The 16,194-nt window shown below is 38.7% G+C and overlaps 1 protein-coding gene across 1 annotated transcript in view; it reads left to right on the plus strand.

Annotated features, from left to right (window-relative positions):
* The window catches only part of LOC133656901 (zinc finger protein ZIC 5-like), a 27,201-nt gene extending 13,557 nt beyond the window's left edge, over window positions 1-13,644 (plus strand). The window contains exon 2 of the mRNA XM_062057767.1: window positions 12,682-13,644. Coding sequence (XP_061913751.1) covers window positions 12,682-13,262 — 581 coding nt within the window. The 3' untranslated portion in view covers window positions 13,263-13,644. The remainder of the gene's footprint in view (window positions 1-12,681) is intronic.
* Window positions 13,645-16,194: the final 2,550 nt, after the last annotated feature.

Genomic DNA, 16,194 nt, shown 5'->3' on the forward strand with positions numbered 1-16,194 from the left:
AATTTTGTGGAATAGCCTTCATTTCTAAGAACAAGAATAGACTGTCGAGTTTCAGATGAAAGTTCTCTTTTTCTGGCCATTTTGAGCGTTTAATTGACCCCACAAATGTGATGCTCCAGAAACTCAATCTGCTCAAAGGAAGGTCAGTTTTGTAGCTTCTGTAACGAGCTAAACTGTTTTCAGATGTGTGAACATGATTGCACAAGGGTTTTCTAATCATAAATTAGCCTTCTGAGCCAATGAGCAAACACATTGTACCATTAGAACACTGGAGTGATAGTTGCTGGAAATGGGCCTCTATACACCTATGTAGATATTGCAGCAAAAACCAGACATTTGCAGCTAGAATAGTCATTTACCACATTAGCAATGTATAGAGTGTATTTCTTTAAAGTTAAGACTAGTTTAAAGTTATCTTCATTGAAAGGTACAGTGTTTTTCCTTCAAAAATAAGGACATTTCAATCTGACCCCAAACTTTTGAACGGTAGTGTACATACCGTTACCGTGAAGGGATTCTATTTGTACTCTGATATGAATTTTGGGTCATACCACCCAGCCCTATATATCGTCTATCTAAAACCGGATCTAAGGCAGTGGTTCTCAAACTTTTTTCACCAATTACCACCTCAGAAAACACTTGGCTCTCCAAGTACCACCACAATGACCAACATTTAGATACAGTGGGGTAGAATGCCTAATCATTCATTAAATACGAGGCAGATGTTTTATTTAGCAAGTATATTTAACATTTTGGACTCTGTAAAATTACACAAAGTTTGCACAGTAACATTGTCTTTGAATACAAGACGATAAAACACTGTACCTACAAAACCCAAAACCAGTGAAGTTGGCACGTTGTGTAATTTGTAAATAAAAACAGAATACAATGATTTGCAAATCCTTTTCAACTTACAGTATATTCAATTGAATAGACTGCAAAGACAAGATATTTTAATGTTCGAACTGAGAAACTAGATTTTTTTGTTGTTGCAAAAAATCATTAACTTGGAATTTAATGGCAGCAATACATTGCAAAAAAGTTGGCACAGGTGCATTTTTACCACTGTGTTACATGGCCTTTCCTTTTAACAGTACTCAGTAAACGTTTGGGAACTGAGGAGACCAATTTTTGAAGCTTTTCAGGTGGATTTTTTTCCAATTCTTGCTTGATGTACAGCTTAAGTTGTTCAACAGTCAGGGGTCTCTATTGTGGTATTTTAGGCTTCATAATGCACCACACATTTTCAATGGGGGACAGGTCTGGACTACAAGCAGGCCATTCTAGTACCCACACTCTTTTACTACGAAGTCAGGCTGTTGTAACACGTGCAGAATGTGGCTCGGCATTGTCTTGCTAAAATAAGCAGAGGCATCCATGAAAACAAATTTGCTTGGATGGCAACATATGTTGCTCCAAAACCTGTATGAAAAGTACATACAGGTTTAATGTATGTACAGCATTAATGGTGCCTTCACAGATGTGTAAGTTACCCGTGCCTTGGGCACTAATACACCCCCATACCGTCACAGATGCTGGTTTTTTAACTTTGCGCCTATAACAATCCGGATGGTTCTTTTCCTCTTTGGTTCAGAGGACACAACGTCCACAGTTTCCAAAAACAATTTGAAATGTGGACTCGTCAGACCACAGAACACTTTTCCACTTTGCATCAGTCCATTTTAGCTGAGCTCGGGCCCAGCAAAGCAGGCAGCGTTTCTGGGTGTTGTTGATAAATGGCTTTCGCTTTGTAAAGTAGGGTTTTAACTTGCACTTACAGAATTGTAGTTACTGACAGTGGTTTTCTAAAGTGTTCCTGAGCCCATGTGGTGATATCCTTTACACACTGATGTAGGGTTTTGATGCAGTACCGCCTGAGGGATCGAAGGTAACTGGCATTCAATGTTGGTTTTCGGCCTTGCCGCTTACATGCAGTGATTTTTCCAGATTCTCTGACCTTTTGATGATATTACGGACCGTAGATGGTGAAATCCCTAAATTCTTTGCAATTGCTCGTTGAGAAATGTTGTTCTTAAACTGTTAGACTATTTGCTCACGCAATTGTTCACAAAGTGGTGACCCTCGCCCCATCCTTGTTTGTGAATGACTGAGCATTTCATGGAAGCTGCTTTTATACCCAATCGTGGCACCCACCTGTTCCCAATTAGCCTGTTCACCTTTGGGATGTTCCAAATAAGTGTTTGATGAGCATTCCTCAACTTTCTCTGTCTTTTTTGCCACTTTTGGCAGCTTTTTTGAAACATGTTGCAGGCATCAAATTCCAAATGAGCTAATATTTGCAAAAAATAACAAAGTTTACCAGTTCGAACGTTAACTATCTTGTCTTTGCAGTCTATTCAATTGCATATAGGTTGAAAAGGATTTGCAAATCATTGTATTATGTTTTTATTTACAATTTACATAATGTGCCAACTTCACTGGTATTGGGTTTTGTAAAAACAGGTACCAACAAGTAAGAAAAGTAGTTTTTTTTAAATAATAGGATCCCAACTTAAGAAAAAAGCTAAAGCCTTGAAAATAATATAAGAAAAGTGAAATATAATCTCCGATCTTCATTAAAAATGGGTTAAGAGGACATGTTTAAATGTCTTCAGCAACATGAAAATAATTTACCTTTAACAATGGTGTTTTATGGATAAACTTTACTATAGGACATACACACAACGATTTTAGCCAGGAACACCAACCTGCCAACTGCTTCATGATGCTGTGTGACAGGCTGTGTTCTAAAAATTACGTTTAAAAATTCATTAATTATAGTTACTTAACAAAAAAAAGTCATTAAATTACTAACGGAATTATTCTTTAATTAATTACTAGGTAAAGTAATTAATGCGTTACTTTAAAAAAAGCGTCTCTTGGTATCGTTCTAGCCATTTCCGGGTCCTAAATGGCTGTCAAAGTGTACCAACTTGTCGGAATACATCCTCAGACTTCTTCTGTCCGGGTGAGATGCGTGATTTATGATCTACAATAAACTTCCAGAGAGCAAGTAAGCTAGGAAACACCTCATCAGTCGATCATGTCAGAATTGTACAGGCCTGTGATCACAGTGCTGCTATAAATAGTTTATCTGCATTAGCGCTTACAATAATTATCACCAATACTTGGTTAATAGTTAAGTCACGAAATGTAAATGGAGTATTGTTGGCGCTTTTTGAATGGTTGTTTATTGGATTTTATGGGTGAAATAGCGGACCTCCCATTGGCTCCACCGTAAACTGACTTTTATTTACGTTTATTTACAAGTTAGAATTTTTTTTTTTATGTCTTTCATATTGATTGTGGACGATAGGCAAAAATCCCCCAAAAGTGCAGTTTCCCTTTAACATGAGGAGAGTTGGTTGCACTTTATTTTTTACATTAATGTATTTGTATTATTTATATGTTGAAAAACAACAGCAACAGGTAAATCTACTGCTCATTCAACTTAAGAAATGTTGGTTGCACTTGATTGTTGATGTTAATATTGTATTATTTCTATGTTGAAAAACAAAAGCAGAAGTAGCAGGTAGATCTACTATTAAAACGTTGGTCTCTGTACTTTTATTGACCATTTCTTGAATGTTGAAAATGGTCGCACTTTATTTAGATAAGATATGAATGCATTGGCCGTTAGTTGTTGTTTGCTAGTTTGTATCCATAATTCATTTATACATAATTCTCTTCCAAGAAATAACAGGAAACTTCTCTACACAGTGTCCAGTAGCCAGCATTTATTCCACAGTCACACTGGTTGATTTATTTGCTACAAAGTTAAAGAATGGATTTTCACTCATTAAAATAGTTTTTGATCGTATCTTTCTAAATAAAAGATATCGTCCATGAATTGTATCGGCCACCACAAATTCTGAATCGAATCGTTGTTAAAAGGAATAGTTACACCCTTACATTTTACATATTAACATGTTATGGACATAGCATTAGGTTATATTACATATTGCAATTTGACTGTTTAAACGATCTGTTTATCTGATTATGGTTTCGATTTAATGTAAAAACCATGAAAGACTACAGCGGGGTCGGGGTTGCTGACATCATCATGTTGAGACATTCTAAAGTTTTCTTTTCATTCCCCGTACGAAAATGTCTTCAAAACAACTCTCTCTCACCAGTCTTCGCTTCAGACCAATATCCAGCAACTCCGAGACAGTCTTGGTAGTAGTGTCATGTTCGTGGCGCAATCTAAGATCATTTGTTGATGCTTTCTGACATTTAACATCAGTACAGCCGTTAGAGAAGTAATTATTATCATCCGTGCTAATATTAGCGAACATCAGCTACAACAAGAACTGGTACATTGACTCGTCTATGTCTGCGATCATTAAAGAGCGATTTGTGAAGATGCCTTGTTTTGGTGCGACGTCATAGGTTAACGGAAAAAGCAATACATTTATCAGCGCTAAAAGGACATGAGCGCCCCCCAGTGTACGGGAGGCACACAGCGTATGACCAATAGTCGCATTAGAGAGAGTGCATGGACATTAGGACTTCACATGTAGGTGTGAAAATACAAAAAAATGTAGTATTTGAGAAACCATACTCATTTAGTGTATAGAAACGTAGTCAGCGCATGTGTTAGGGGGATAAATTGATTCCGATCACCATGTCTTTTTTAAATACAGCGGAACCTCGATTTACGAGCCACTCTATTTGCAAACTTTTCGGTTTACGAGCGGTTTAGAATGGGCCAATTGTCCTTGTTTATTTCTCTCGTGCACAGATAGCCCCTTGCCCGTTCCTTTGCAGAGCTTCGGTGAGTTGATGTGTTCTCTGTATGTGCTGAGCTTGTCGTCTTCCTGTTTTGGCTTGTTAATAAATAGAAAGTTGATCCATCACCTCCTTGTTATGTTTATATACAGTACTGTATAACACTTTGTATTGTGTTCAAAGTGTACAAACCTTCACTAAAATATGGACTTTTGTCGAGGCTGGAACCAATGATTCATTTTTACTTTGTTTCCTATGGCTTAGCCACTCAAGGACATTTACAGATGCTTTGTGTTGTTGTCTTCCTGAAAGATTAACCGTCACCCCAGTCTTAGTTCATGAGCGCACTGGAACAGGCTTTCATCCAGGATGTCTCTGCACATTGCTGCATTTATCTTTACTTCTATCCTGACTAGTCTCCCAGTTCCTGCCAAACATCCCCACAGCATGATGCTGCCACCACCATGATTCAGTGTAAGGATAGTATTGATTTAAGTGGACCCCGACTTAAACAAGTTAAAAAACTTATTCTGGTGTTACCATTTAGTGGTCAGTTGTACGGAATATGTACTGTACTGTGCAATCTACTAATAAAAGTCTCAATCAGTCAATCAATTGGCCTGGTGATGAGCGGTGTCTTGTTTCCTCCAAACATAATGCCTGGCTTTCACGCCAAAGAGTTCAATCTTTGTCTCATCAGACCAGAGAATTTCTTTTCTCGTGGTCTGAGAGCCTTTCAGGTTCATTTTGGCAAACTTTTTACTAAGAAATGGCTTCCGTCTGGTTACTCTACCTTAAAGGCCTGACTGGTGAATTGCTGCAGAGATGGTTGTCCATTTGGAAGGTTCTCCTTTCCACAGAGGAATGCGTAGCTCTGACAGTGACCATCGGGTTCTCAGGGATGATCAGCTGAAACAGGATGCCCATGAGCTCACTTTTGAGCTTCATACTTCGTACATGTGATTTTTATCTTTTATATTTTAAATAAATCTGCAAATTGTATAAAATAACTTTGTATCTTTGTTATTATGGGGTATTGTGTGTAGAATAAAAATAAAAATGTATTTATTAAATTTTTGGAATATGGCTAACCTGACTCTCGCCAGACCCTTGTAGTTCGCTGAGCTCAACACAAGGGTCTGGGCTCAAAGGCATTGCAAACTCCTTCCAGATAGCAAAAAAATAATGAACCAATCAGGATCGCCGGGCGGGATTTCCTAGACGTGACGTAGCGCCGAAGCGACTGTTTGATTCAAACAACAATGGCGGCACGGAGCGAGGAGTCGTGTGCTGACATTGATTATGCTATTGAAACTGTTTTGCGACATCGATCGAATATTAATTCTTTAAAAAATGAACAGAGACCGGTTTTGAAGGCATTTTTTGGTGGCAAGGATGTTTTGGCTCTTCTTCCGACCGGGTTTGGATTTCTCTCTCATCAGCGTCACAGGTTGACTGCGATGTGAGTGGTTGAAGTAGCACGTCATTCAAGATAACGGACAGGTGGTTTATCCAATCACATACAATGATCTTGTTACAAGGCCCCGCCTTCTGAAATACATCTCCTATTGAGAATTCCCAGATCAATGTGTAGAGCTCAGCGAACGACAATGATCTGGCGAGAGTCAGGTTAGAATAAGGCTGTAACACAACAAAATGTGCAAAAGGTGAATACATTCCTGATGCACTGTAAGTACAATACTGTTAATTACCGGTAACTTTGGAACATTCATGTATAAGTCAGAGAGCACATTCGTGTGACATTACTAATACCTATTGACCAGTCAGTAGCAGGGCTGGGTATCGTGGCCAATTTCCCAAATCGGTTCAGTTTAGATTCAATGGGGTTCTAAATCGATTAATCTCGATTCGATTCGATCTACACTTAAATTATTAAAATGTCTAAAATCTGTTAGAAATTATAAATGTGCATTGTTTTTTCTAGTCACTATTAAAAATCTCTGGAGAGTTTAAACTTCATCCAAAGTCTTTGAAATCCGAAAGGAATTAATTCCAAGTGAAAATGTAATTGCATTGCAACATCAATCTTCAACAACATCATTGAGGAATTGTTTCTTCAAGTGCAAAATAGTAACAGTAAATATTTAAGCTATTTACTGGGAGTTTTATTTTGTTAGCGCAGTCAGACAGTATGTAACACACAATCATATATGTGTGAAGGCCAGAAATGTGCGCTTGTTTTTTTCTGGAGCATTGGCCACTGCTCCGTGTGGGAGACTAATATGTCAACAAAAATACCTCCCGCCTCTCGGTTACCAATACAATAATAATATTAACATGTTTAGTCTGATGTTTACATTGCATGATCATAACACTTCGCAAGTAGGGCCATAAATATTTGCCAGCGAAAGTTACAATGTCTTCTCTTAGGGCATGTCCATGCAAGGTCCTAACCACGACTCATCAGGTCTCAAGGGAGAACTGTCTTGCCCAAGGACACAACGGACCGAACCTGGAACCCTCAAGTTGCTGGCATGGTCGCTTTACTATCCGAGCCACGCCGTTGTGCCATAAGTGGTGCATAAAGATCTATTCTCAGCTCACACATAAAAAAAAAAAAAATGATGATAGCAAATGTGCGCAGAGAAAGAGACTCTTTTGTTTGGAGAAACGATGAGGTGGAATTACTTCAGCGGGTCACACTTAAAGGCCTACTGAAACCCACTACTACCGACCACGCAGTCTGATAGTTTATATATCAATGATGAAATCTTAACATTGCAACACATGCCAATACGGCCGGGTTAACTTATAAAGTGCAATTTTAAATTTCCCGCTAAACTTCCGGTTGAAAACGCCTTTGGATGATGACGTATGCGCGTGACGTAGCCAGTGAAACAGGAGTATCGGTAGCCCATTGAAGCCAATACAAAATAGCTCTGTTTTCATTTCATAATTCCACAGTATTCTGGACATCTGTGTTGGTGAATCTTTTGCAATTTGTTTAATGAACAATGTAGACTGCAAAGAAGAAAGTTGTAGGTGGGATCGGTGTATTAGCGGCTGGCGGCAGCAACACAACAAGGAGGACTTACTTGGATAGCAGACGCGCTAGCCGACGCTAGCCGCCAACCGCATCTGTGATCGGGTGAAGTCCTTCGTCGCGCAGTCGATCGCTGGAACGCAGGTGAGCACGGGTGTTGATGAGCAGATGAGGGCTGGCTGGCGTAGGTGGAGCGCTAATGTTTTTATCATAGCTCTGTGAGGTCCGGTTGCTAAGTTGCTAAGTTAGCTTCAGCGTCGTTAGCAACAGCATTGTTAAGCTTTGCCTGGCTGAGAATTATTAACCGTGTAGTTACATGTACATGGTTTAATAGTATTGTTGATCTTCTGTCTATCCTTCCAGTCAGGGATTTATTTATTTTGTTTCTATCTGCATTTGAGCCCGATGCTATCACGTTAGCTCAGTAGCTAAAGAGCTTCGCCGATGTATTGTCGTTTAGATAAAAGTCACTGTGAATGTCCATTTCGCGTTCTCGACTCTCATTTTCAAGAGGATATAGTATCCGAGGTGGTTTACAATACAAATCCGTGATCCACAATAGAAAAAGGAGAGAGTGTGGAATCCAATGAGCCAGCTTGTACCTAAGTTACGGTCAGAGCCAAAAAAGATATGTCTTTCACTGCATTCTAGTCCGTCACTCTAACGTACCTCATCCACGAATCTTTCATCCTCGCTCAAATTAATGGGGTAATCGTCGCTTTCTCGGTCCGAATCGCTCTAGCTGCGTTGAAAACAATAGGAAAATATGAGGAGGCGAACAACTGACTACGTCACGCTACTTCCGGTAGGGGCAAGGTTTTTTTTTATCAGAGACCAAAAGTTGCGAACTTTATCGTCGTTGTTCTATACTAAATCCTTTCAGCAAAAATATGGCAATATCGCGAAATGATCAAGTATGACACATAGAATGGATCTGCTATCCCCGTTTAAATTTAAAAAATTCATTTCAGTAGTCCTTTAATTACAAAACTGTGAAATATTAAAACAATGTTGACTGGGAGTCATGAAGATTTTTAATTTACTGAAATTGGCCTGATTCTACAGCTTCCCTTGAATGCTTACAGTCACACCAGCGATAGTTTGCCTCTTGAGGTCTAGCAGTGGACAACTAAAGCAAAAATGTGCTTCTGGTAGGTTAAGTAAATACTTAAATCCTGACGAGCTAACTGCTACGAGCTACTTGTCATGCTACATCAGAGCTAGTTTAGTGAGCATGGTGATGTAACTATCAATGTGTTAAGGTATAGTGATGGGCAGTAACAAGCTACATGTAGCTAAACTACGTAGCTTAACTAAATTTTCCAGTAGCTTGGCGGTAGATTAGCTACTTTTTGAACGAGTAGCTTTTCCTGTAGCTCAGCTACTTTTCGACCCGTGTAGCGAGGTAGCTTACATCAAGCTACAAGCTTCAAAAGGAGAACATAGACTGTGAATCCAGGCCAACACAATATGGAGAAAATACAATGACCTGGATGAATGAGAACATTCATACATACGGAGAAAATCCACGATGATTGGTTGGTGTTCGTATGATGAGTCACAATTGGCTAATGTTAGGGCGAAACATTACGGATTGGCCAATCAGAGGAAAGATAAGACAGGTCATCGAAACTAGTAAGACCTTGGAAGCTAGCTGTCTCCTGCTTCTTCCTTGCCTTGTCCTCTGCCTTGCACGTCTGTCTACGGCCTGCCACTGGCCGGCCCAGCGGCACGATGGGCCTGGTTCTGGGTGTCATGTCGCTGGCCAGCCTGCCTGCCTGTGTGGGGCCGGGGATCCCTTGTTCCCTGGGTACCGTACCTGCTGTTTTGGGTTTGGCTGTCCAGGTGGCTGGGGCTATACTTAGGCTCTTGCACATACTGGGAGACAAATATATTGTACATACAAACGCATACATGCGCATGTACACACAATTATTCATACATATATACACGTACCATGAATTGATTAACATGGACCCCGACTTAAACAAGTTGAAAAACTTATTCGGGTGTTACCATTTAGTGGTCAATTGTACGGAATATGTACTGTACTGTGCAATCTACTAATAAAAGTTTCAATCAATCAAAAACAATACACATGTATACACATCCATTCATGCATTCATACGCGCACACATAGGTACATACGCGCATACATAGGTACATACGCTCGCACATACATACACAAATAGAGTACATACATACACACACAGTACATACATCCACAACCACATTTACTGTACAAACATACATATACACATACTGTACATATACAAGCACTTATGCATACTTACACTCATGCAATCACGTTTCATCAAACATACTTTTGTATATTAACATTGTTCCCACCAGTGGAAAGTGGATAAAACACAGCACACTGATAAAGCTTAAACTATTTTTACTATAAAAATCTACAAGGTTAATATAGGTTTTTTTTCTTCCCTTTTATTTAGCTGCTTTATTTTGTATTTTAAGTTTTCATTACATTTATGTATTGTTGCATTTGAAACAATTGTATTGTTGATAATAGAGGTTATTATTATTTTTATTAATTATCAATAGTGCTATTTCTATTGGTATTTGTATTGCTTAATTTGTCGTGCAATAATGTTTGTTATTCTATTTGATTAATATTTACTTCACTAACTGCTTTTTTGCTATTATTTTTTGTGTCATATTGTACATACCGTATTTGCTGATGTTGTTCTGTTGTTGTCTCGAGTCCCCGCAATTTCCCCCACTGTCTTCCTTTTTTTTTTCTCTTTCTCCTCCTGCTCTGGTCCGGCTGTACAAAATATTAAATAAATCCATTCAATAAAGTCAATACACACATAAGGCAACAAGAGAAGTATCCCACACTTATCTTTTGTAAAGTAAATCTGTACAGCAGATATGGGCATCTACAGTAACAATATGATTTACCTGAGTGGCATGGACAGAAAAAAAAATCAATAAAAAATGTTACATTTGCAGCTAAGGCCATTAGCCGCACTGTTAGCATTCTATGTTGTTATCATTCTTTGTTGTTAGCAGGGCATGGTGATGTCATTCGCTCATTTCAATTTCTCACCAATGTAGAGATGTGTTATTGATAAAACAAGACTAAGAGATGAAGTGCATCAAATAGTTGTTTTGCCAAAATGTTATCAACTTGATTGTCGTGGTAAAGATGACGCTAAGATTAGCCACCGTGCTGTTAGCATTGTTTACCTTTAACCCGGAAACAAAGGTCTTGCTTGGTGAATATCTTTATATCAATCGCTACAACATAATAATCGAAAACAAGACAAATACTGTACTTGTTTTAGGGATGATGTTTGATAAGAAATTATCGAGTTCGAGCCTATTATCGAATCCTCTTATCGAACCGATTCCTTATCGATTCTCTTATCGAGTCCAGATAGGTTGTTGTATATGGAAAAAAACACACAATATTTGGTTTAACAAAAGCTCACTTTTATTATATAAGAAAAAAATAAAATCTAATAAATAAATAAATATTGACTGTTACCCCCCTAAAAAAATAAAACAAAATAAATAAATATTGACTGTGGTTACCCAAAGTATATTAAGTGGGATTTTTCAGAAAAACAAATATATACAGTAACACAAAAACAACCTGTCTCTGTGATCACTATAGGTGTATAAATAATAATATAGTGTTAAATAAAATCCGTCCCTTGGGCACAAAACTGAAAATAATACAGCTCTCCAAAAAGTGCACTTCTGCTGCTATTTGACATAACTGTTTGTTATGATGCTTTGACATTTTTGCACTTTATTTCTTTATTGAAAGAAAATTCTATGAAGAGAAAAGTTGTTTGCAAATGTGGTTACGATGCTAAAAAATGAGAAGTTAAAGATAAAAAAAGAAATACACTTTATTGAGTTAACATTATTTCTTTATAGGGGGAAAGATGTGATGTTATGAGCTAGGAATATAACAACTACACTACCCAGCATGCAACGCGAGTGACGAGCATGCGCGGTAGCCCCGAAAAGTGTTGTTGCATGTCGACCCGGCAGCTAAGAATGAGGTTATGAGCACGCTGTGAAAGTAAACGTCAAGAACTCAGCCAACACGCCTCGTCTGTATTATTTATAATTAGACAGACAACACATATACAGTGTGATTTTGTTTTGTTTACAAGGAAAGAAAAACAAAAGTTAAAAAAGGGAGATGTTTTGTATATATATGTATGTGCTGCGGTTGCTTTAAGAACATTGCGACAGCTGCCGTAAAGGAGGTGCGTTGCTAGCCTGGTTGCTATGTTTCCGGTTGGTCGTAAAAGTGTTTGTCATGTGTTTGTACCCTGCTCAAATCTTTCAGTAAAGTTATTCATTGGATTATACCTTTTGTTTTGAACTTTATTACACCTTGGAGCGCTTTTTCCGGTCCATTGTTTTTCCTGCTTTCCCAATCTGCGTCTAATGACTGAGCTACATGACGTAATTTCTTGTGATGTCTCACGGGGCATTTCTGGTCGGGACGGGATTCGTTCCTAGGGATTTGAATAAAGAACCAACTCTTTTTCTTTACTATAGTGGTCTCGATAACTGGTACCGGTTCTCAAAAAGGGATTCGAGTCCGAGGACTCGGTTCTTTTCTTATCAAACAACCGGGAAAACCGGTTTCGAGTATCATCTCTACTTGTTATGCATGTAAGACTTTAATAAGACTTAATTTAATACAACACAAAACCTATACAGAATATGCTTTAAAAAATCCTGAGACGTAGTGAGACTGCAATATTTGAAGTGCGATGTGGCGTTGGGATGACTGTAGAGGATTCCCTGGTTGGAATCTGTCTCTAGTGTTGCAACTCTAAAAGAACCATAATCCATTCTTCCATCCTTCTATTTATCCACACTTGGTGTCACAAAAAACATATTCAATGTTGACTGTTATTTCTGGGGCTCATTGAAAAACGTTGTTTGTGTTGCAGGTGAAAAACCATTCCAGTGTGAGTTCTGCGAGCGACGCTTTGCCAACAGTAGTGACCGTAAAAAACATTCCCAAGTGCACACTTCTTCAAAACCCTACGACTGCAAGGCCCTGGGTTGCACCAAGTCCTACACACACCCAAGCTCTTTGCGCAAGCACATGAAAGTCCACATCAAATCATCGCCTACCTCTGAACCCTACGACATATACAACTCTATCCATCACCACCAACAACAACATCAGCCTCTTCTGGAGCCACTGGACCTTAAAATCAACCACCTGTCCCCAACGTTCAGCCATCTGAACCGAAATTTTGACTTTGATATCAGTTTAGCCAACAAGTTCCACCACAAGATAGAGCCTAGTTCGTCTCCATTGGCAATGCCCTTGGACCTATCTCTGTCCGGACTAAGGAGTCACAGGACCTCAGGAAGAAGTCACCAGTCAGCCAACCCAGTCATACCTGAGTTGCCGAATATTAAGGAGTGGTATGTGTGTACCAGAACTACAGCACAAAGCTTTCCTCTGCCTCACCCCGATGACATCAAATCTGAACCCAGCGACGACGAGGACTACACGTAAGTTGGTGGTATTTAAGAGCTGATGAACACACTGAACCGAGGAGGTGTGGAATTGAGATGTTTGATAAGAGCATATTATTATTTTTGCATTCTCTGGTTAACAAAACAACACCTGGGACTTTTATCTTGAAGCTACGCATAAATTATGCATAATAGATTATTTTTTGACAAATTTCCGCTACATACGACAACACTGTCTGTATGACTGACATGCAGAGTTTGTCCTTCTCCTTACAACAGAACAGCCGAGGGATCATTAAAAATTCCTTGATCGCGTGTAGTTTAATCCACATGTATTTCAACGGTGACAGTTTACGGTTTTTCTGTCATTATTTTTTTATACACCACTACAATGCATATGAAATAAAACAATTGAAATTGAATGTCAGCTTTATTTAAAGGAGACCTATTATGTAAAAACAATTTTTTTTAACCTATTGGTACCTGTGTATTTGGGATGAAGTCCCAGAAATGGGAAATTAAACCATGGAGGCATGGTGGGGATATTTATGAAACAATCTTGTGTTCCTTCATACTTCCTAAAAACGAGCCATTTGGAATTCACCCCATTTGTAACGTTTTTCCTATTGGTGGCGTCAGCGGGGGGATCTCCATATTAGAGATTGACTTATTGTTGGCATTTGGATGTATATCGGTATCGGCCTCTTTTTATCGGTCTTTTTTTTTTTCATCAGCAGATACAATACATACACATTTGATACCAGTATTTAGCATATAAAAACATAATTAGTGAAGTAGATAAGTTATAACCACTGCGCACCAGCCAGTCTGCCCTGCATGTGAAAAGTTGCCTATTTATTTTTCCACGCCCCCTTCACCCTCTCTCTTTTTCTTCCTGGAATGTCGGTCACTTGTACACAATATATACACAGTCGTGGTCAAAAGTTTACATACACTTGTAAAGAACATAATGTCATGGCTGTTTTGAGTTTCCAATAATTTCTACAACTCTTATTTTTTTGTGATAGAGTGATTGGAGCACATACTTGTTGGTCACAAAAAACATTCATGAAGTTTGGTTCTTTTATGAATTTATTATGGGTCTACTGAAAATGCGACCAAGTCTGCAGGATCAAAAGTATACATACAGCAATGTTAATATTGTCCCTTGGCAAGTTTCACTGCAATAAGGCACTTTTGGTAGCCATCCACAAGCTTCTGGCAAGTTTCTGGTTGATGACAAAATTGGTGCAGTTCAGCTAAATTTGTTGGTTTTCTGACATGGACTTGTTTCTTCAGCATTGTCCACACGTTCAAGTCAGGACTTTGGGAAGGCCATTCTAAAACCTTAATTCTAGCCTGATTTAGCCATTCCTTTACCACTTTTGACGTGTGTTTGGGGTCAGTGTCCTGTTGGAACACCCAACTGCACCTAAACCCAACCTCCGGGCTGATGATTTTAGGTTGTCCTGAAGAATTTGGAGGTAATCCTCCATTTCATTGTCCCATTTACTCTCTGTAAAGCACCAGTTCCATTGGCAGCAAAACAGGCCCAGAGCATAATACTACCACCACCATGCTTGACGGTAGGCATGGTGTCACATCACATGGACAAAAATAAGACCTTCTGAAGGAAAGTTCTGTGGTCAGATGAAACAAAAATGTAGCTGTTTTCAGTAGACCCATAATAAATTCATAAAAGACCCAAACTTCATGAATGTTTTTTGTGACCAACAAGTATGTGCTCCAATCACTCTATCACAAAAAAATAAGAGTTGTAGAAATGATTGGAAACTCAAGACAGTCATGACATTATGTTCTTTACAAGTGTATGTACTGTTGACCACGACTCTATCTACTGCTTGACTTTCAAAACTTCCATTTTTTGGTCAGGAAATCAATTTTTTGTCCTTTTTTCCCGGCGTCATACCAGGTCTATCTAGTTTGTTTTCGTCCTCTGTCAGCAGCACTCGCAGCGTGGGCTCATTAAAGGAGTGTGCAGAGTTTCATGTTCCGTGATTCAATCCAATAACAATGGATGAATGGACAGAGATACAGTATATGTCAGAAAAAGTATTTCCAAAAAAAATCCAAACTTTGTGTAAATATATTGACGCCGCGGATGTCCGCCACAGTACTGTGCTCTGGAGTATTTGTTTAGTTTTTTGTTTTGTTTCTTGCATTGAACAAAGAGAGCACAGTCTACCAAGACAAATTCCTGGTGTGTTAAACATACTTAGTCAATAAAAATTATTCTGATTCTGAACAGGAGACTTATTATATAAATAAAGAGGGGCAGGCAGCGGCTCAAACTTTCGCATTCTTTCTGGAACATCCAGAAGGAAATGATGTCAGCCAGCTTGAAAAACGTTTCATCTGAGCTACATGAAGGAGACTACAATTGATTTCCTTCAAATGTTCGCAATATTTCAGGGTTACTCACAAGGAAACATTACAATGTGTATTCAATCCGTAAACGGCTATAAAATTGAGTAGCTGGCGAGTCATTGTAATGGAGAGAAATCCCATATTTTTACCAATTTTCCAGGAGACTTCCCATATTCTGAAATGCAAATGTTGATGCTCCTGTTAGACACATGTAAACAAGGTGTTGCTGCTACATTAAACACAACATTAGTGCCTCTTAAAACATTGTGTCGCATCTCTTCCAACGTTTCCTGAAAATACTGTTAAAAAAGACAACTTAAAGGCCTACTGAAAGCCACTACTACCGACCACGCAGTCTGATAGTTTATATATCAATGATGAAATTTTAACATTGCAACACATGCCAATACGGCCGGGTTAACTTATAAAGAGCAATTTTAAATTTCCCGGGGAACTTCCGGTTGAAAACGTCTATGTATGATGACGTTTGCGCATGACGTCAATGGTTGAAACGGAAGTATTCGGACACATTGTATCACAATACAAACAGCTCTGTTTTCATCGCAAAATTCCACAGTATTCTG

The sequence above is a fragment of the Entelurus aequoreus genome, linkage group LG09 (genome assembly GCF_033978785.1).
Source record: "Entelurus aequoreus isolate RoL-2023_Sb linkage group LG09, RoL_Eaeq_v1.1, whole genome shotgun sequence".
In the NCBI taxonomy this organism is placed as follows: Eukaryota; Metazoa; Chordata; class Actinopteri; order Syngnathiformes; family Syngnathidae; genus Entelurus; species Entelurus aequoreus.